The following is a 22357-nucleotide window of genomic DNA, read 5'->3' on the forward strand; positions in this document are numbered from 1 at the left end:
CCACAAATATGCATTTTGTAGACCAAAATGTTCATTTTCCATGGGGGCAAAACCAGAGAGAAATGTGGTGTCCAAGGACTGGCCGGAGTCACTGCACCGTCACCCTCCCAGTACTGACTTCACTTGAATCCCAAAATGCAGTTCCATTCGATTAGGCTCTGTTTAGTTTACTGCAGGAGCAAAAGTACTTCAAAGACGGTCCTTCGCAGCGCCTTGCATCAGCCGCTGTATTATATGTATTGACCCTTTTGAAAATTCTAAAAGCTGCAGTTATACGGTAAAGGATTGAAGCTATCCCTGACAGAGAAAACAAGTTAAAACAGGGAACCACACCATTTACATACTTCCACAAATTATAATTTTGTATTTTCATTCTAAGAATGCGTTAGAAGAACATCAAGTGATTCGTTCTTCTCCAGCAAGCAATTTATAGACGCTACGAGTATCAAGTGCCTGTATAGATATTGAGTTTGAATCCATTCGATTGAGGTAAACATGCTGAAATTCCGCCGATTAAATAGAGATTCAACAAAATACAGCAGAACTACATTCTGTTCATAAGAATTTCAGTCGAGAGTTCAGTGCTAAATTTTGAAGAAATTTATTGAAGAGTGTGAATTGGTGTCGAAGTGCGCCTCTCTTTTTTTCGGCCGTTGAAAACCGCTCCTGTTCGGCTGTAAGACTATTCTCGTTCTGCTCTTCTTCGCCAACGAGGATTTGAACGTCTTTAAATGTCTTAAATGGAAAAAACGCTAGCAAGTATATAGAGCACTTCCACCCGCTTCGTTTCTTCGTCTCGCTTTCGAGTATGAGGCAAATATTGAATATTCCGCTCACTCGAAAGTGCTGCTTGTTGCTATGGACGAAGCATGTGCCCAGTGTCATCTTCTCGGCCCGGATAAAGATGCAAATCATCGTACATCGCTCGGAGCAACAGAAATAGTTCACCATTCTGCGTTGAGGAGTTTGCTAGGTCAGCTACGATATAACATATACGAACACAATTTTTGGTTTCTCTCTATCTAGTAGAGTATTCTCTGGCTGTCTTGTAACGTCCAAGCTTAATTCGGCTAAAATCCCACGATTGGGAACCAAGTTCCATCCGTTGATATCCTAGGTGATTGGTCGCCGATTCGCGTGATCTTTCGATTCGCCTAAATCTCACACCCAATTGCACTTCACATGACTCGACACAACCCTGTTTGTTTGTCCTCTGATACCTCTGATAACTTGGCTAAACAATCTACAAAAAGGGGTTGTACCCGATCAGCAGAGCGAGTATACATAGGTGGTTTGATTGATGGTGGAGTTGTCGGGGGGGACTCTCTGGCGTCAGCTAGCGTATCTTCCTGGGGGGGATTTACTGCTAAAAGAAGAAAGTCAGAACAAACCAAATTCTGGATTCTTGCTAATGCCTATCATAAACGTTTTATCGTCTTAATACAGGCTTTATACTGGAATTTATACAGGTATTGCAGTGCTGAGAATTCCTACCTATTCTGTATTCTAATACCTAGACCTATTCTTGGTCTTTTGCTCTTTTTTCACGCTTTACTTTCGGTGGCAATCATATAAATAAACAAGCTAATAAATAGATACCATGTTAGTACCTCTGGTTGTGTCGTAGGCACTCCCTCTTTATGTCTGCCGAAGGCCTTCGTCGTTGCGATGAGGTTTGAGGTTTTCTCAGTTCTAATGGCACTAATTCAAAACGGATGATTATTTATTTGAGGCACCACGTATTTTCTACATTTCGAGCAACTTGCGCGTTCAATCCATTATTTTTGCATTTGTTTGGATTTCCTCTTTGCGTGCTTCTTACCCTTTTTTTTATTCCTCTACGTTTCTTTGCTTTCGTTCGGTTTGACCAGACACAAAAAGAGAAGAACAACAAAGCACAAATATGCTTCCGTTGTGGAGTCGACTACGGAATACTCTGTTATGGGTATCCACGCTCGCTGAAACTTTAGACGCTACTGTGGATCATGGAGATATTGCCGTTCTAGATGAAATTTGAGACCTGTAGATAGTTCCCAATGCTACGATCAAACCGTATGACCTCTTGGTTCTCCGAGCTTCCTTTGCAAACTCAGATCGGGGACACCGAATGCCAAGGTTAGAAAAAGGGGCTGCCTGGTTTCTTCACTAACTGTACACTCACCCAACAAATACGTATTTGCACTGATTTGAATTGTTTTCACGTAAATTTATTTCCATTTTATTAATGCAAATGCCCGCGGATGTTTTCAATTTACTTGGCTTTTTGGGATACAAGTTGCTGACTTTTCCCTGGGGCTGCGCGTTTGTATGTCGGCACATTGGAGTGGCTTGGAAGGAAAAACGACGATGGTCAGCCTTCTGCATTGCTCCATGCTCCCAGTAAGATGTCAGAGAAAGAACGAAGTCGAGCGAAGGAGAGAGAGAGATGTCTTCTATTGCCCCTATTACGTTACGGCGTAACGTAACCTCTGCTCACTGTTCTGACGTCATTGGCAAAACTCGCACTTTCCCATTGTAGATTATTAACTCCATTATACATAATTTGGACGTTGATATGCAATGACTGCATCTTTCAAGTGGCGATGCAATTACTGCACCATCGAGTGGCCCGTGCGACAGAAGGCGTAACAGAAGGCTGTTACGCGCGGATCCCAGGCAAAACGCAGCCCTCCTTCCACCCAACCGACCGAGGGGCGCTGCCGCATAAACATTTTACATTCCTGCAAACTGTTCATTACAGTCTAAAGATGCATGTTTGGGGCGATATGTGAATGATAATGTTTCTAAAATCACAAATGTATCGCCAAGCGACTCTTAAAATATTAAGTATACGTCGGACAAATTTCTCCACCAAAATTATTCCAAAGTCGCTCATTATTATGCAGATAAAAAAGCACTTAAGAACCTCAGTTAAGCGATAAAAAAGGTTAACATCAACAAGCAATCTCTTAATATTTAATTGCTAAAATTTGGAAAACTTTAAGAAGTTCATTCCATAGAAATTATGCGTATAGGTTTCAAGTTACTTCAGTTGAAAGTCGTCTGTTCGAGGAACGTTACGCGCTACGGGGTAAAATTAACGATCCGCATCTGGAGCTAAATACAGTTTCCTTATTGATTAATTCATTTGGGTTTCTGGACTTATCTCGTGTAATCCTTGCAAGACAAAATTCCAAGGTCGAGTGCCTATTCCTCAATCACATATTCTTTAACTTCTTTGAGCTAAACGGCATTTGAGAACGAGAAACATTTTTCGCAAGTCAATGATTTCTGGCAATCATGAAATATCGCATATCGGTAGGCAGGCATTGTAGTGCTTTCCAGAAATATCAGCGGCATTTGGAGAGCAGGGCTACCGTTTGCGGCTTATTTATTATATACTTTTCGGTATATTTTGAGGTCGAAATTGAATTTTTGGTATATTTGGGGTATATTTTAATAATTATAAGGTTTATTTCTGAGGGCCAGACGGTATTTGTTATCGGTATTTTTGCACTGTTGGACAGATTTGCAAGTCAAAAGCCTAAGATTTGCAGGCCTTCTGTAAAGGAAAATAGATAGAGGTTCGGAAAATGAACTTGGTGTCAGGGGTAAACTGTGGGAAATTTAATCACTTGATGGAAGGGACCCTCCTCGATACACTGGAACGTGAGATAATGGATTCAGAATTGAATATTCACAATGTGAATATTGTATTCTTGAGAGACGATTGTGATTGTGAGCAGAAGGCCATGGACAAGCTCCTGAGGGCTCGTCTAGTGCGCGATATGCTGCCGGAGGACAAGCATTTGCCCCGGTCCCGATGGCCGCTGAGATGCCGATGCAACAAACGACCAGTAGCACCGCTCGGAATTTTGACGATCTTTGCATTTAAATTTTGGGAATTTACAATATAGTCTTTACAATAAATGAGCACATTCAATCTGCATTTGGGTTCTGGTATCCTATAAGATTTTTTGCCTCAGGAAGCATATTTCCAGCATACTCGTATCTACATGTTTCTGATCAGCATCGACATTCGTGGCACATGCTGTTGGAATTACCCTTCGTCTCTATAGAAAAATGTAGATGGGGTAGTGCCTCTACTGCCAACCCTAGAGGGTGTGAGGGGGAAGGGGATTGTGGCAGTAATGACCCACTTGTCCCTGGCCCTGGCCCTGCTTTAGGGCATTTAAATGCTCGCTCATCAAAATCAAAAGTCAGAGTGTCTGTCCGGACACCGGTAGCCAGTAAACGAGGCCCAGCAGCAAAACAGGCAACTGAAACCAGACGGATCAACCGGGCGGGCCGTTTATGGTAGGACTGGGGGTGGGGGCCGGTGGGCGGTGGGCGGTGGGCTGGCTGCAATTGCCATTAAGCTCACTTTACGCCCCGGAGTGAGTCCAGGAGTCAAAGGGAAAGTGCCCGGGGGGCGATTGAATTGGGAGGGAGACCTCCATTTGAAGCTCGGCACCGGCTGCTATTTATTTTCATTTTCGTGCATTTATGGCTTCATCTCTCGGCCGTGTACTACGGCTGTTGTATCCTCTGCAGTAGCAGGAGTAGTAGCCTCCGGATCCATTTACGGACGCACAGCACTCGACTGACTCATGCTCTCTGACACTTTGTCGTTTTTATCGTTGCAGCGTTAATTCGGTTAAGCACTTAAGGCGAGGTCCTGTCAGTACCCTGCCGTCCCGTTCCGTTCCGTTCCGTCCTGTTCGGAGGAACACATGGACTGGTGGGGAGTCGTCCAGCCGGACGCTGGAGCAATGCGTTAACGGCCACAGTCACTGGAGCAGGAGCCCTGGAACAGAAGCTGCTTCAGTTCCGGCGAGGAACAAACGAGGATAAATTGCTTGGCAAAAGCCACGTTCATAGTTCAATTGAAGGTGAATCCGAGAAGATCCAGAGCCCCGGTCAGGGCCCTGTCCATCATGTCCAGCAGTCACTCCGGCACAATTGGCCGTAAGCGCGCCGGGAGCGGCAGCGCCAGTGCCAGTGCCGCCAGCAGCGAGTATTTATACGGCGGCGGCGACCAGATGCGGCGCCAACGATCGGCCGAGTGGCACAGCCATCGGCACGGCCACGGCTACGGCAGCAGCAGCGAGGACGAGTACCAGAACACGGCACAGGCCACTTCGTTTGATACACAGCTCCTGGCCCAGTTGCTCCTCCAGAGCCAGCAGTTGGCAAGTAAGTACCACACCCACTATCCACTATCCACTATCCACCATCCACACTGAGAGTAAGCTAATGGGAAGAGCGAGCGGGCGGGCACACCATTTACTCGCTCTAATTTTGTAATTACGAATTTTCGGAATGCATTTGCAGGATCTCAGGCTATACTTGCGGATGAATCTTTTATCGCGGCACAAAGTGCCCCTCGCCCCCAGTGTCATCCTTCTCCTCCTGAAAGCCACAAAAACTCTAGACAACCAGGTGCCTCTTGCTTGGAACAACTTTCAAGGCCAGGCCTTGTTCATTTGACTGCGCTCCGCATTTGTTCCTTTTGTTTTGAATAAACAGCCGGTGTTTTCCTAACTAAATTCTAATTATACTTTCTAACCAGACAACAATCTGGAAACCTATTCATTAACGCGAGTGCATGCCTTTGATTTGTGTTAAAACATTATTTAACTTTTTATTTTTCGGCGTCGGCTTGTGCTTTTGTTTGTGTTGTTGCAGTGAGTGAGTACGCATTACATTGCATTGCAGTCCGCTCTCGTCTGGTAGCTTTTGTTGTTTTATCACTCTCTCGCTATCACCTCAACTTCAATAACTGTTCTTTCTCTCTCGCTCTTTAAACTTTCTGAGCAATAGCGCTCTCTGCTTAGTAGCTCTCGCTACTACTACAATGAATCTCCGAGGCGCAAAAAGGTCACTCCGCGGGATCTGCAATTGCCAACCGTCACTCAGCCGTGCGCCGCCGAAAAACTGACTCCGACCACTCCAAGTGTGCAGCAGTTGATCTCGTTTGCCACTCCAAGGGCAACGACAGCTGCTGGCGATGCAGATTCGGTAGCCGAATTCATCGCCTCGGAGAATCCACGCAGCCAAGTACGTCTGCAGCGTCCGTGTCCGTGGTGTCCGCAAGTTCGCTAGTTGTCCCGTCTATCCCGATCCCACCAGTAAATAGACGTTCCGGACCTCCGGATATTGCCACCACAGGTACTAGGTGGGAGTCCCACCAAAACGACAAGTTTTTGTTTCTCGGCTGGCCCCTGACCTCACATCTAATGATGTAATTGCTTTTATTCAAAGCAAAATAAAAGCCGTGGGTTTAAGGGTGGAGAAATTTAACTTCTCTTATGCCAGGGGACACCATTTGCTCCGCCAAATTTTGGCCGGAGCATTTGGTGGTGAAGGAGTTTAAGGCTAAGAAGAAGAATAGGCCCCCCATATCCCTTCCAAATCTTTCCAGTGTGCCACCCTCACCTCAACTTCCTGTTCCTCAACTTCCCGTCTTGCTTCCACCTCTCCAAAAAACTAACTTCTCTTTTAGTGACCTATCAGAATGTAAGAGGCTTGCGTAGTAAGCTCAGCATTCTTTTCCGGGACAGTGTTGCATTTGCTTCCCACGTTATTGTGTTTACTGAAACCTGGTTAAAGCCGGACATTCTTAGTTCCGAGGTTTTGGCAGGTCGGTACACAACTTTTAGAAAGGACCGTTCGTCTCGACGGGCAGGGGGGGTTCTAATTGCAGTGGACTCTTACTTCACGTCGGAACACTTCACAGTCCAAGTTCAACAGGAGCTGGAATTCCTGTGTGTTAACCTGATTCTTCCCGCTTTCGCTATATTCATTACTTACTCGTATTTCCCACCTTCTTCGGATATTTCAATTTATGAGCAGCACTTGTCCGCTTCTGATAAAGATCGTATGATAGTTCTTGGCGACTTCAACTTGCCAGGAACTGTTTGGTCTTCGGTAAACGAGTCTAGTATCCTAGTGCCCATGTCATGACATGACTTTGTTGACGGCTTGCTTGACCTATCCCTGTCTCAAGTCAACCATGTGAAAAATTCCTTGGGTCGATTGCTTGATCTGTGCTTTGTATCGGATCCGACCATAGTGTTGTTAACCCGAGCCCTTCCGCTCACTATACCTGAAGACGCCTACCACCCTACTTTCGAGGTGTCGCTAGATATAGGACCAACTGTATTGGATCGGTCGAGTAGGCTGCCCGAACGTGTCCGCTGCTTTCGTAAAGCCGAGTTGCGAAGCTTAATAACCTCATTAGGGATTTTGATTGGTCCGCTTTGTACTTGTGCACTGATATCATAAAAGGCACAAACATTTTTTACAATGCTCTTGGCACATTTTTCGATTCTTGTGTCCCGCTTTCTTGTCCGACTAGATCTGGAAAACCCCCTTGGTTTACCAAAGAGTTATCCAGTCTAAAAAACTTAAAATCAAGACTTTATAAAAAATTTCAAGAAGTGGGTTCTCCTACTTCTCACTCTCGCTATGTATTAGCTCGGTCAAACTTTTCAGTTCTTAATGCTCAATGCTATAAGAACTACCTATCTCGATGCAGGATACGTTTTTCTCAGGACCCTAAACAGTTTTACAGCTTCGTAAACAGTAAGCGTAGAACGTCCGCACACCCATCCTCGCTATCATTTTGTAATACGTCGGCAAATAATGATCAGGCAATTGCCGATCTTTTTGCCCAATTCTTCCAAACCACCTATTCTGAGGAAAGCTACTCTGGTCATCCGTACCCATACGGTTTACCGAGGTCGAACGGCATTTTCAGTCCCTTGTTAAATGAATGTTCCCTACTTCATGATCTTCGACTAGTTAAGCCGGTGTTTTCACCGGGTCCAGACGGGGTTCCAGGTTGTGTACTCAGGCACTGCGCCGAGGCTCTGTGTGGACCTTTGCTTAAACTATTCACCCTGTCCATTGATTCTTCTTGCTTCCCCCCGATCTGGAAGGAGTCGTTTATAATTCCTCTCCATAAAAAAGGTAGCAAGTCTGATGCAAAAAATTATAGAGGTATAGCAAAGTTATCCGCTATTCCTAAAATGTTTGAGAGGGTTTTAACTCCGCACTTGCAACATCTCTGCAAGTCACTTATATCTCCAACTCAGCATGGATTTATAAGGCGGCGATCAACCACCACGAACTTGTTAGAGTTTACCTCTTTCATTATTAAAGGCTTTCAATGTAACTTACAGACGGATGTTATTTACACCGACTTTAGTTAAGCATTCGACTCTGTAAACCATTCCCTTTTAGCGCATAAACTTGACCTTTTAGGGTTTCCGCCCAACCTCCTGAGATGGATTTCTAGCTATCTTTGTTCTAGGTCTCAAAGAGTCCTCTTCAAAAACTCCCTCTCTTTACCAGTAAAGGTTTCTTCGGGAGTACCACAAGGCAGCCATCTAGGCCCCTTACTCTTCACACTCTTTATTAATGACTTACCTTCAGTATTAACATACTCTCGAGTACTTATGTATGCGGATGATGAGAGAATTACCCTGGTAGATGATCTGGGTGTTATGTTAGACCCCAAGTTAAAGTTTTCCGAACACATTTCTACCATGGTAAATAAGGCCATGGGCGTGCTTGGGTTTATAAAGAGGTGGTCAAAGGAATTTGACGACCCCTATATAACAAAGACTCTCTATACGTCGCTTGTTCGTCCGATCTTAGAATACGGTGTATCCTGTGTATGGTGCCCTCAGTACAAAGTACACCAGGACCGTATAGAATCAGTACAGAAAAACTTTTTACTCTTTGCTCTGCGGGGCCTTAACTGGGATGCGGGTGTAAGACTCCCATCTTACTCTAGTAGACTACTATTAGTAAACCTCCCATCCTTAGTTAACCGTAGAAAAAATGCTTGGTGTGATTTTTATGCACAACTTGATCAGGGGTGACATAGACAGCCCTGATCTGTTAAGCCGCATAAACTTTACGATTCCTATTAGACTTACTGGAAATTTTATACCGTTGTTCCTTCCACTTTGTAGATCGAATTATTCCTTGCATGAACCGTTTAGGGTCTTATGCTCGGATTATAATTCCCTCTACCATATTATATCCACCACTAATTCTCTTCCTCTTATTAAATTATTAATCCTTACACACCTTTCTATTAATTAGTAACTGTAGTGGTATTTGTATTTTGATTGCATGCTTAGTTTCTTAGTAAGTTTAGTACTAATTTTCCTCGAATGTTAGTCTAATAGCTATCTTTCTTGCAGTAACTGCATCGCCTCTTGAAAGATGCAGTCATTGCATGTCAACGTCCAAAGAATGTATAGCCAATTCATTGGTAGCTTGAGTTTGAATAAATACATGCCTACATAGAAATATTATGTACTTGAATCGAGGTGCGCCGCCTCCTTCCCTAGCCTCTAGGACAGCCACCTCGTTCAAACACGTCCTGGAATGTTTTCGTCGGTGCGGTCACCAGTTGCCCCTCCTTTTGGATGTTCTCGATCTACTCTGTTTCACAGCAGAACTCTGCGCAGAAATTTTCATCCTCTGGGGTCCACTGATTACGGTGATCATACTCTAAGGGATCCCAAACGAACATTCTTTTGAATTATAGCCTCCTCGTCAATCCAATTGCTATCAGCAATGGATTTCGAACTCGAATTGAAATCTGTGTGTTTCGGTTTTTGCAAGCTCTTTCTATCGGTAGTCTGAAATATGCCCTCGTTTTGGCAATCCCACTATATGAAAAATTCGTGAATTAAGGAAAACAAAAAGTTGAAATCGATAGTTTATCTGTCAACGAGTGGACGGTCTTCTAAGGGCTAATCCACAGCAAAGCGGAGCAACGGTTCAATGTCAAAAGAGAGTCAGAGTTCTCTATCGAAGATCGCCCAAGCATCGAAAGGGTCTACCTGACCCTCATGATAGGTCAGCGTTGCATCGCTCACCACGAATAGTCATAGAAAAAGCAGTTACAGCCGGCCGCTTTGTATAGTTCAAGAAATCTGCGACTTGGAGTTGAGTTAATAGTCTATAAAGTCGTATTCTCATTTCAAAACGAGCAGGAACGTTGTGAGTCGCAGCTAAGGCCGCGGCTCTACTTTATACCAAAAACTCAGTCACTATGGCTGTCCTCCAGAGGGCGCACACATTGCACGACGAAGAATGTGTGAGAGAGCGAGACAGAGAATGAGTAAGCGCGTGGAAGGCCACTGCAAACTGATTTGTTCATTCTGGCTTTAAGAATAATCAGATCTGATTCAGATTCGCAATATGGTAGATATTGGTCATTCTCTGTAATTCTGCGTTTTTGATTTTTTTGTTTCTTCAAATTGTGAATGCGCAGATTTTCGGTCTTCTTGTTGGCGAATCTTTTCGGTTTCCTTCTAAAAAAATCATATCTATGCTCTATAACAGACGAAACTGTACCTGCAAAAACACGATAACTGAAATTGGGGAAGATTACCCCCATCGTTTCTTTCATATATAAATCGATAGAGCCATTGAGGAGCAAATACTTCCCATATTCCCATAAGAATAGTACTAAGTGGTGTTGTTATTTTTGTTGCAGGCATGGAACACTACAATTCGGACTGCGAGCCGGAATATCTACGGCAGCGAGACTGTCGATTGGGCCAAGGAGGCAATGGCCCCGGCGCCGGCTCCGTGGCGACAGCCTCCGCCTCCGGCCAGGAAGTGACCTACGCGCAGCCGCACCAACGAGGTGCGGCGGGCAGCGTGGTCTCGCCACTGAAGGTGGCCACCGTGTCGACCAGCAAATATCAATCCAATGCCAATCTGGGCCTCTTTCCCAGCGGCAGTGCCACTGCCACAGCCACAGCCACAGCCACTGCCACAGCCGTTGCCACACCGCGCAGTACAAACCCCTTCCTGAGCGCCAAATTCACGGCGGACGAGGAGGCCACGGGCACGTTCTTGCTGCCCGCCTCGGCCTCCTCCTCGACGGCTGCCTCCAGCCACAGTCGGAGCCACCGGGGCAGCAGCGGAGCGGCGGCACGCAGCACCCTGAACCGCCTAAGTGGCATGACCAGCTCCAGCAGCGGCACCTCGGCCCTGTCCGTCAATCGCAGCGATTCGCTGCGGCAGCGGCATCCCAGCCACAGCCACAGCCACAGCCACAGCCAGGCACAGCATCTGCACCCGAGCCAGCAGGCGGTGCGGCAGCAGCACTCTTTACTGCAGCCGGAGGCGCGGAGCATGAGCGGTGCCAGTGGTGCCAGTGGCGATGGCGATGGAAATGACGTGGGCGTGGGCGAGGGCGAGGGCGAGGGCGAGGGGGACTTTGACGATTTTGCCGGAAGCAGCGGGGAGTCGGAACCACCGCCAGAGCCGGCGCCGCCGGAGATACCGCCACGCACGCAGTCGCTGCTGATGTCCTTGCGCAAGCACTCGGACTACAAGCTCAAATACGAGGAAAAAGGGGACCAAAAGCACGAGGAATTCATCCCGACCAGCAAGCTCCAGATGGGTAAGTGCCACAATGGGAAATTACTCCCACGAAGCTTTTTGTGACAAGCTCCTTTGCTGAATTTCCCGAAAGCTGCCGAAAGCTTTCAGTTGGCTCGAAAAAGTGCTAACAGAGACAGCTTCTGGCCCAAACCTGGCTGTTAAGTGTGGAAATCTGTGGAAAAGCTTTGCGGGAAATCGTTACGTGGAGTGCCTGCCTCTAACTGTTGTGCTCTTCTTTCTTTTAGATTATATCATCAGCGATAACTTACGTTCAACGGATCAGCAGTTGAAACCCCAGTCGCCGGTCGACACGCAGGGGTAAGTACATAATGGGGCACAAAAACACACCTCAATGGGAATGGGAATTAAGATACTATTCCATACATATGTTGAAACACTCGTAGCTGAAATCGATCGCTTGCTTATCATAGACCCAGTATGAATGTCTCTCTCAAACCTAAACTGATAATCCTCTCCATCTGGCGTTGGATGTTGTATGTTGTATGTTGTATGTTTTATGTTGGTTGGCGCTGCAATCCTCCTGAAATCGGAGACTGTTAATCGGTTCATCGGTATTGGGATTGGGAAGGAGCTGGAGCCAGAGCCGGAGCCCCCACGATGTCAACGCTTGCCCTCTAATCTGCGTGCGGTCTCTGGGCTCGCATCGTTTGAGGCTCCTATTACAGCAGCGACAGCCTGGACCTGCGTCCTACGAGCTAGGACCTAGGACCTAGGATCTGGGGTCTGGGGTGTGGGAGGTGGGAGGTGGGAGTGAGGAGAGTCCCATGTTAGCGGCAATTAAATCCGCAAAATGGTTTCACATCGCCCGTCGTTGTCGTTGTCGTTGTCGTCGTCTGGACTGCTGTTTGTTTGTTTGTTTGTCTCTGGCAGGAGTCTGTTTGCTTCTCGTATCTCATGTGCGAGTGCATCAGCATTGTAATCCTTGCCAAGAGGAGCGCAAGGAGGTGGAAGGAAAGCCACAGTCCCAAACTTCAAAATGACTGCCATTGGTGGTGCCATCGGAGTCGCTCTTTTTTGTGTCCTTTACATTTGCCCTCACTCCTCCTCCGCCTCCTCTTGCTGCTGCCCCTCTTCCAGCTTGTGGCGCCTCTTATGTTGCTGGCCAAAGATTTCCGTAGCATTTTGCGGTTGTATAAGCGGCTTTTGCTTCGTATTTTGTTTGCTCCTCTACCCATGACCCAGGGCCCAGGGCCCACGCCCACCCCCACACCCATACACAGGTTTCTGGTGCTGCTCGTTCTGGCCACGACATCTACGCCTGCAATGGTGCTGTCCTTTGGGATCGCCTCCTCTTTCCCAATTACTAGCCAGGCAGCTGGTTCCTGGCTCCTGCTGCCACCTGCCACCTGATGCTCCTCTGCTCGCTGTGCTGTGCTTCTTGCAGCATAATTAAAGAACTCACTTGGAGATTACGTGGTTTTATAGGTTTAACCGTTACCATTGGATTCCCTCTCCCGTTCCCCTTCCGGACAGGTGCTCTCCTCCTCCGGGAGGGGTCTCCTTTCAGCCGGATGCGAGCAGGATGCAGCAAAAGGGGGGAAGTGGAGATCTGGGACCCGGGTCCCTGGGTCCCTGGGTCCAACCGCAACACAGACGCTAATGTTTCAGCTAATGATTGCCGTGGCGCACTCACAGTAGCAGCTACAGGCTGCAGGCCGCAGAATTATGAATGAATCATGAACCGAAATATTCCATGAATCTGGATGGATATATTTATTCCCCGGGGACTTGCACAGTTCCATAAATAGTAAAAGCTAAAAATATCTATAACAATACCTTCAAGACTTTCTATATCAAAGCGCTATGATTAGGGTTTCTTCTATTCTAATAATTCTTTTAAATAAAACTTAAGGATGATTCGGCTATATTCTCGAAAAGTTTGATGCTGCTCATTCAATAAGTGTTTCTGTCAGAGAGAAAAATATATATAGAAACCAGTTGAAAGACGCAACACCTTTAAGAGGCCGCCGCTGTTTGAGGATTTGGGACTGCCACAGACGTCAGCTCTGTGGCCACGCTGCAGTCGATTGACCGCTAACTGTTGCAGGCTGTTTCGCAAGGACATGGGCGGGGAGGGGCCACGGATACGGACACGGATACGGACACGGACACGGAGATTGCGGGAGACAGGACAGCTTAAGATGTGGCCAGACAGGCGAGCAGGGCAGGGCCGCCCCCCAAGCCATCCATCGAAACGGATGAACTGAAACGGGACTATTATATGGACCAGAGCAGACCAGGCCAGGGCAGAGAAACAATATGTCGTTGACAGTCGTCATGCGCAGCTACTTAAATGGACATAAAATTATGATTACAGCAAATACCACATGTTCCACACACACACACACACACACAGACACAGAGGGGCACAGAGGGGCACACAGAGACACCGGACTTACACACACTCCAGGGTGAACGGAGTCGGAGGCGGAGGAGGCCTGTCCGTGTCTCTTTGTCCCCGGAAGGAATCCGAATCCGGAGCCCGGAATCCGGAATCCGGGGGCAATTCATTACAATAAGCTCACGAATGTGCCATAAAAATCGCATCTCTGGCACTGCATTCGAAGCATGAAATTGCCAATTCCCATTCGGTTTTAGTTGTAAAAACTTTCATGATCCCGACATTAATAGAATATGCCACGTCTCTCATCCCACGCTCGTGGCAGAGGCACGTCACTCCAGCCATGCGATATGTTGTACGTTCCATCTGTTCGCTTTGTCAGACTTAAACCCGGGGATCTGCCGGGCTGGCAGCTAGGGCTGCTAAAGTGCTCAGGGATCGTCTCATTAAACAGACAGATAAAAACAATCGAACGATTAAAAAATCGAAATAAAAGTGAAAGATTCTGGCATCCCTCAAAGATGGCTCAAAGATGAAGTCTGAATAATTTGAAATTCATTCACCATTTAATTGATTTACAATTTGAGTTGATGAAAACTCTTTTCGCTGCTACGAGGATTGTTTGTCATGTTTTGCCTTTTACTTTCTCCCACGTGAATGTTTCCCGCCTTTTTTTTTATTATGGTTTCAAATTTGTGTTGGCGGCTCGTTAGCCAGGGGATTGTAAAATAAGTGGAAGTCGAAGGTGAACTGTGAACTGTGAGCGGGAGAGAGAGGTCGAAGAACGCGATGATGAAGACGATGATCGCTGACAGTCGAAGATGTATGGATGGAAATTAATAAAACAAGCGTAAACACTTAAAAGGCGCTCCGATCCGAGTTCGGTACTGACTCAATCGATGCCCTCCAACCCCTCAGCCCTGTAAAACGCCCTCGCTCGCTCGATGGGTCTCCACCGATGGATTGAGTGAGTGAGTGAGTGAGTGAGTGGCTCCGTTGCCGTTTCTGCCTTCCTTCGTTCTGTTTGTGAGGAAACAGAAAACACACAAAAAACTAATTGAAAACAATCATTAAACCGAGCCACAGATACAATGCGGCCCGGGGAGATGGCCAGACGGGACGACGGGCGAACGTTTATGTGTATCACTTAATTATAACTGTACACACACAGGTCGCTCGCTATAGAGACATGAATGCTCGTACCCGTCGACTCCCTGGGACTGGCACTCCATTAAAGGAGTCAGTCGCACACACAGCAAAACAAATGGAACTCAGATCGGAACGGAACGGAACAGATCGGATCGGATCGGTGTGGTGTGGCGTGGTGGGAGGGGAGTGAAGTGAAGTGAAGTGACCCACAGCTCACACACTCGGACAGACCGCAGAGAGACGACACCCAACTGAGTTCGAGTTCGAGTTCGAGTCTGAGTTGGGTCATTCGAGAGACCTGTAAGCCGAGACCTTCATCAGCGTGGCTGTTTATTTCTTTATTAATTATGGTCTTCTGGCCTCTCGCTTAGGTATCACCGTATCCGTATGTTTGTCTGTATATCCACTCGCTTTGGGAATGCTGATTTGTGATGTTGATTCTTGGGGATTGCGGATTGGGGATTGGGCATTGTGCCCTTCTCTGGCATCATCTCTGCGAATATTCCGGGCTCATCGTTTCGCATAATTATATTCAATTGTTTAATTGCCAGATGATTTGCCTTAATTACATTTACTTCAACTCAAAGCACAGTTGAAGGTCCAGACACCAGACAGAGGGGAGACATGCAAATATTTGATTCGAAGTTTGCTGAAAATATTTCCATAGATTTAAAAATAATTTGTGCAAAGTTAAAGAACTCTTTTCCTCTAAAGTCCTGGTTTGCTGAGCACCAAACTTTTTGCCCCAAAAGCCTCCGAATATGCCACAGATCCTCGTATAAGATCAATATCTTGCTTTAGGTACCACAAATCGATTCATTTCGAAAGGTTTGTGGTGGAATATTGTGTTACTCCGAAAAGGATTGATAAAATAATCATCTATATTTTCGTACATCGACAAAGGGGAAATCGATGACAAAAGCAACGACCAAGAGGTAGGAATGCATTTTCTTATACGGCTTACCTTATGCATTAATCTTTAATACACCTTGGCAGGGAACGGTGGACTCGAAGGGTGGATAGAGAGAGGAGGAGGGTGCCCCGCCACTCATCAGTCATGTGAAAATTTCAAAATTTCCGCTCCTCCCGCCATTCGTCTCTTAAGCCCCGTCCCACTCCACGCCATATGATGCTCTTTCTTCCTCCCACTCCCACTCTGCTGCTGCTGCTGCCGCTGACGTTGTTTTTCTTCACTATCTCTCTCGCTGTCATTGTCGCTGTCGCTGTCTCTGCGCCTGCGCAGCAGTTGATAAATGTCCAGCGTCAACGCCAGCGTCAGCGCCAGCGCCAGCTCTGCCGCCACCCGCTGTTCCCGTTGATGACCTTATTATTTGTGGGTTCGTTCCCTCCGCCACCCGCTGCGTCATGTTATTCTCTGCCGCTCATCCTCTCTCTCTCCCACAGGGCTTATTTTCGTAAGACTTAACTAATATTGAACGATTCATTCCCAAATGATAATTTTATGCAAGATTTCCCGTCTCACCAACAATTGTTTCCGAAAAGAGAAGGAGAAGAAAAACTTTTTAGCGGATTCTGCAACCCTACCCAACCATAAAATTGTATAAGCGTTGCTGCCATAAATGGCTCAACATAACTGTTATACCAGATTTCGCATGCTCTCTTTTCCTGATAAAAGGATAAGAGAAAAGTTCGAAGAGTGCGAAATGTGGAGTTAAAGAGTAATGTAAATAGTTACATAAACAACAAATATCCTTAGCTAAAGGTTGACAAAAACAAAATAGTGTTATACGGCTAAAAGCGTTGGAAAAACGGAAAATTCAAGACATTCCTTTAGACTGTTCGTCCTTAAGCCAGCTAACTTTTTGATGTAGTGATCCCATAGGGATCCCATATCGCTGATTCTAACATATTTTCTGTGTATTTTTATTGTAAGATATCATAAACGTGAAACATTTTATTGCTAAGGGATATGCAACTGTTATACTCGTAGCATCATGGGTACAACATGTTGACAGGAAACTTTTATACTCAACAGCTGTTTGGCAGGCAGCAACAACGAAATTCGCATGAGCAAACAACAACAGAAACCTGTGGCGGCGGCTAACAGAAGGTAGGCGCCATGTCAACAGCGAAAGAGCGACGTTAACAGGGAGAGAGAGCAGAGTTAATAGCAAGAGAGAGCGCAGTTAACAGCACGAGAACCGGATTTGCAGCAACATTTCTCTCTCTGAGGGCGCTCTCTCTCGCACCGAACTGTGCTCTGCCATGGAAAGGTATGGACAAGGTGCGCAAAGCCCAGCAACACCAACGGCATGCCATACGAACCGCACCTCACCTTAGATTCCAATATGCCATGAATTTTGTACATTTTCACAACAATCACGGTATGTTGGGCAAAAGGGTGAGCTGAGCCTGGCATGCGTATGCCCTTGCTGGCCGTTCTGCCTGTTGTCCATACCTTCTTTTTCCCCAGCAGCACGCGCTTGTTGCCGAGCAACATTTCTGAGCACTAGCAACATTTGACGCGGGCGGATTTGAAAGAACGGCCTTGCCGCCCCAAATTGCCCAAACTGTGAACATGAATGAACGTGCCGCGGACAAGGAAACAACAGAAGAATAGAGGATAGTGTCGAATAATTCATAAAAGTCAGTTGGTGTATCCCACGAAAATAACCATATTGATATATTCGCAAACAAAATATCACCAACGAAAATATTATCGAAAAAATATACACAAATATCCATATTCGATATATCAATATGTATTCAACTTTCGAAACTCGGCGCGAATAATATATCCGAGAAAACGTCCGCATCCAGCCGCATTGTCATCCGCATCCGCGTGTACGTGTACGTGAGTGCCAAAATCTGTGTGTTTTGTGTGTGTGTGTGTTTTCGCGTATTTTGTTAACGTTTTTTGTGTGTTTTGTTCTGACCCTAACCGAAACCCGTAACCCGAAATCCGAAATCCGAAATCCGCTTCACCATTCCCTTCCCTTCCGTTCCTACACGACCCACGACTACCTTTGTTGTAGTTTTCTTGATTTGCGCAAAGTAAAAAAGAAGGAACTTTTCATATTTATAATTTGTTGCTCATTTGTTTTTATTGTGACCAATTTTTTTCAAGTGTTGGAAAGTGCTCAAAACAAAGAAGAAAAGAACCACGAAAAGAAAACCCGAAATTCAAGATAAAGAGAGATAGAAAGAAAGGAGAAGAAAATTACAAGAAAGATTCCTTCCAAATGACAAAACAGCGACAGAGGCCGAACAGAAGCAGCGGCAGAAGCAGCGGCAGCGGCAGAATTGCATCAATTAACGGATTACAACAACAACAACATATTTTCGGATAGAAAAATCAACGGGGAACAAGGCAGCGACTGCGGCAGAACGCAGCAGCGACAGCGGCAGCAGCAGCAGCGCAGCGCAGCGCAGCAGCAAACAGCGTCGCGTCTCAACGACCATTTGGACCCTCAACGAAAAAACCAGCCACAAAACAAAAATGTAGGTCATTCTATAAAGATTTTCCACTTTCCTAGACCTTTTCCGCTGCCGCAGATTCTGAAAAGAAATACGCAGCGAAAAAGGAAAACAGGAGAACAAACCAAAAGGAAAATATCGCCGGTGTTTCCCAAGAAGCAATCCATCCAGCCTCATAAGAAAAACAGCCCAACCAAAAAGAGAGGCATTTTTTCCTCAAATGAATTTAAAATTTCAAATGGAAAATCCTGATAAATCCTCCATCAAATGGAAAACGATTTCCACATTCTTTTTCCATTTTCATATGCATATTGCACTCAGGAAATGCCTCGAAAATGGCAAACATTTTCATTCAAATTATTTGATTAATGTTTTAGGAACAGAACAGAAAGCCTTTCTTTTTGGAGTGAAGTTTTTTTTAAGTGAAACAAGTTTCCTTTTGGTTTGTTTTTGTTGTGAAGCCAGTCGATGTTTTCCAATTTTCCATATTTTTGTACGCAATCTTTTGTGGTCCTCGTTACGCCTTACATTGCCTGCGACCGCCCGCCCATAAAGTGGGTTTTATTTGTTGTTGCTGTATCCCCAGCATAGCCTTCGACCCTTTCGCTGGAGCTGTTGTTGTTTCTGTTTCTATTATTTGCGTTCAAATTATTCAAAATGAAGAATGCAAATAAATTTCAGCCACCGAAACAGAAACAGCAACAGAAACAGCGACGCGAAAATGCAGGAAAAACGAATGAAAATTCCCCGCTGAGGAAAATGAAATATGAGTTAAAAAAAAAAAAACAAACACCGAAACTGCAACGGTAATCATAGACGAAATAAAATATCTGTACACAAACCATACATTCTGCGGGGAAAGGAAAACCAGTTTTCCTTCCACCTCCAAAGTGCCTGCGTTTTACACCAGTGACCTGTGACCTGTGACCTGTGACCTGAACCGCTGGAAATTGATTTAGAATTTTGCCGTGCTTTTGTTTCCGTTTAGAACAATTAAACAATTGGCGAAAAAGCTGTGGGGGGAAAAAACCACCGAAACGGGATTGGAATTTACCTTTTTAATTGGGAATCGGGAAATGGGACTCCGGGAGGAGGAGGGTAACTCTGATTGCGTAAAACGCAATGAAAAACCGATTAAACCGAATCCCAAACCGAACACAAAGATAGCCGTCAATTAAATTCGAGGGAAAACCCCCTTAAAACACGGGCAAAGCGGATGGATTTGTGCGAATTCCAGATGTTTATTGGGATACGAAGATACGAAGTTCCATTACAAAACCTTAATGTTGCATGCAGCTTCCATCAATAGAACCCCCAGCAGATACATTAGATAGAGTGCCAAAATAGTCAATCATTCATTTGTTTTTATTTGTTTTTGTTTTCCGTTTGTTTGTGGACCGCCGCCGCCACCCGTCGGGATTTTCCATAATCCATAGGCGACTGACTCCCCAGTTTTTTGTTTCGTTTTGCTTTTTGCACATTTGTTTAATGAACAAAACCCGAAATGGTTATTGCTCTGTGTGTGCCCCTGCCCCCTGGCCCCCTGGCCCCTGCCCCATGGCACATGTTGTCCACATCCGCGATCTTCTCTTCTCTGGGCCATAAATCAATGCCGGAGCCAATCAGCGGCGGTGGCAGTGGCAATGCGAGCCCAGGCGGACAGATTTATGCCCCTTCGTGCCCCTTCGTGTTGCAATTAGGCAAACAGTTGGAAGAACTCTTTGGAGTTTACAAAAATGTTGTTTCTCTGCTTCTCCGTTTCTTTGTTTGTTTCAAAATGAATTCAAATGAACCTCGAGGGATGCCCATGAAACGCACTGTACTAACTGCAACAATTACCATTTTGTTGTTCAATTTTTGGGAATTTTCATCTGTTGAATAAACGGGGAAATTTGTTGTAATTTCATCGAAGGGCAAGGGTGAATATTTTTACTGAATGCTGGCTGATTGAATGCTGAATAATAGCTGAATACTTTCTCAAATCGTTCTGGAAAATGTTGCTGGAAAACTGAATGTAAATGTGGAAAATTCTTTGGATGGATTATTGTTAAATTGTTATATAAATGCAAATGCAGTACAAGAGTTTTTTAAACGCTTTTTCCTTCAGCCATAATTCAATCAATTTCCCATAAATTCTTTTCCAATTTTCTTGATTTTTTGGAGAATTTGCTCTGCGATTTCTGTATTTTTGTTGGATCTATACATTTCCGAGAGTTTTTCCATCTGAGAGTTGGATATTCCTTTCATTCCAACTCTCCGCAGCTGTTTCGCCTTTCGCGCTGTTGCCGCATTTCACGGGGGCTCTCGCTGGTGCAAAAGATACAGATACTTGCTACGAGCACAACCTGCCTCTCAGAAATGTGCAGAAATCAAAGCCAACGCAACGCAACGCAACGCAACGTTGATGAAGTCCTCATATTTTGTTCCCATGCATTTCTGCTTTCCCCCTGTGATCCCTGCCGACGGATCGCCGGATCGGATCTTTGCGCCGCACAGCTGTTGCAAGGGGGGAAAGATACAAAGTGTATCTGTATCTCGTGCAGCAGCAGCAGCAGCAGCAGGTACCTGTGAGCGGCTCTCAAGCGAAATGATGACCATCCGCACATCTGTTATTCGTTTTGGTGTGGCAGCAAATTAGTGCAGCGAATATGTCAAAAGTTGCACGGCGAAATGTGAGCTGGGAAGGCGAGAAAGAAAACTGCAAATGGAAGATGGGAAATGGGAAATGGAAAATGGTACTCGAGATGGTGTTGGCAGGCAGCGACGGCGTCGACGGTGTCGACGCTTTGAATGACAGGCGGCCGGCCGCGTGATGAGCGGCAGAGTGTGTGTATCTGCGAGATACTCTTGCAAATTGTTATAGTTGTAGCTATGAAAAACCCAAAATAGCAGGATTTTAGCAACAAGAAAGCAGCAGCAGAGTGAGAGAGAGAGAGAGAGAGAGAGAGAGAGCGGAGAGGCAGAGACAGAGACAGAGGCAGAGGCCAGGCCCAGCCGCCACTTGAGATGATTTATGATGCCAGTCGCTGGCATCTCTGGGCCTCATCTCGGGGCTCGTCTTGGGCTCTGGCTGTGAGCCTCGTCTTTGGGCTCAGGCACAAGTGCAGACAGCAAAAATAACAATCCACAAAAGGTTTTGCCATTGATATCAACGTCGGACCATGGGACCATCCTCTCCGTGGATGATGATGATGATGCTGCAGAAAAAGCGGGGCAAACGGAGAGGTAGAGAGGGACGGGACGGATAAGAGGTTTTTGCTGCTGGCTGCAAAAGGTGTGAAGCACCAGCGGCAGCGGCAGCGGCAGCAAAACCTTGAATTGAAAAATTCCAAAAAAAAAAAGAAACCAAAAAAATATGCCTGCAAAAATATGTATCTGTAGATGTGTAAAGGAGGAGTATCTGTATCTGTATGTGTCTGCATCTGTAGGTAAAACAAAAACAGAGCTGGAGATGCTAGCGGTGCTGCGAGGGAGCAGAAGTTGGGGCAGGAGCGGGAGGTGGAGCTGAAAGGTGCTGAAGGAGGATGTGGATGCTGTAGCAACAATGACGCAGCAGTCGAAAAGAAGTACACGACGGGCCTGTCTACGGGGCAAAATGTATACCCCTCATTTGCAGGGGTATTCCGGGGCATTCAGGCATTCCTCAAAATATGTTCGATAAGAAGAGAAAAGAAAGCTGAAGAAATGCAAGAGAGGACTGGAGGAGAAGTGCAAATATCTGTGAGATTTCAGCTATAATTTTGGACAGTGCCACTAGTTCCTAGAGTTCCCCTAGACCCAACGGCCTACCATTCTCCTGCGGATAGATACCCTGTAATGAAGAGCCAAAGGATGGGGCATGGTGCATGGGGCATGGGGCAGGCAGGCAGCATGGCGTTGGTCATTACCGTCATGCCTTGTCATAGACAACATCGTTTATTTTCCAAGCACTTGGACGATTCCCCGTTCCTCCTACCTACCCCGTTTTTTCACACCTCCCCTGCCGCCTACCTGTGGCCTAAGCCC

At 45.9% G+C, this 22357-nt stretch overlaps 1 protein-coding gene across 6 annotated transcripts in view; it reads left to right on the forward strand.

The window, feature by feature from the left end:
- The first annotated feature begins 4859 nt into the window (after positions 1-4859).
- Positions 4860-22357, forward strand: part of LOC108151471 (teneurin-a) — a 148304-nt gene continuing 130806 nt past the window's right edge. The window contains exons 1-3 of one of the 6 annotated variants that reach the window (XM_033387339.1): positions 4860-5175; positions 10505-11422; positions 11649-11721. In XM_033387339.1, coding sequence (XP_033243230.1) covers positions 4917-5175; positions 10505-11422; positions 11649-11721 — 1250 coding nt within the window. In that variant the 5' untranslated portion in view covers positions 4860-4916. Of the gene's footprint in view, positions 5176-10504; positions 11423-11648; positions 11722-17430; positions 18377-22357 lie in introns of those variants that run through there. The other 5 variants (XM_033387340.1, XM_033387343.1, XM_033387341.1 and 2 more) reach the window with 5 other exon arrangements.

The sequence above is a fragment of the Drosophila miranda genome, chromosome XR (assembly GCF_003369915.1).
Source record: "Drosophila miranda strain MSH22 chromosome XR, D.miranda_PacBio2.1, whole genome shotgun sequence".
NCBI classification, from domain to species: Eukaryota; Metazoa; Arthropoda; class Insecta; order Diptera; family Drosophilidae; genus Drosophila; species Drosophila miranda.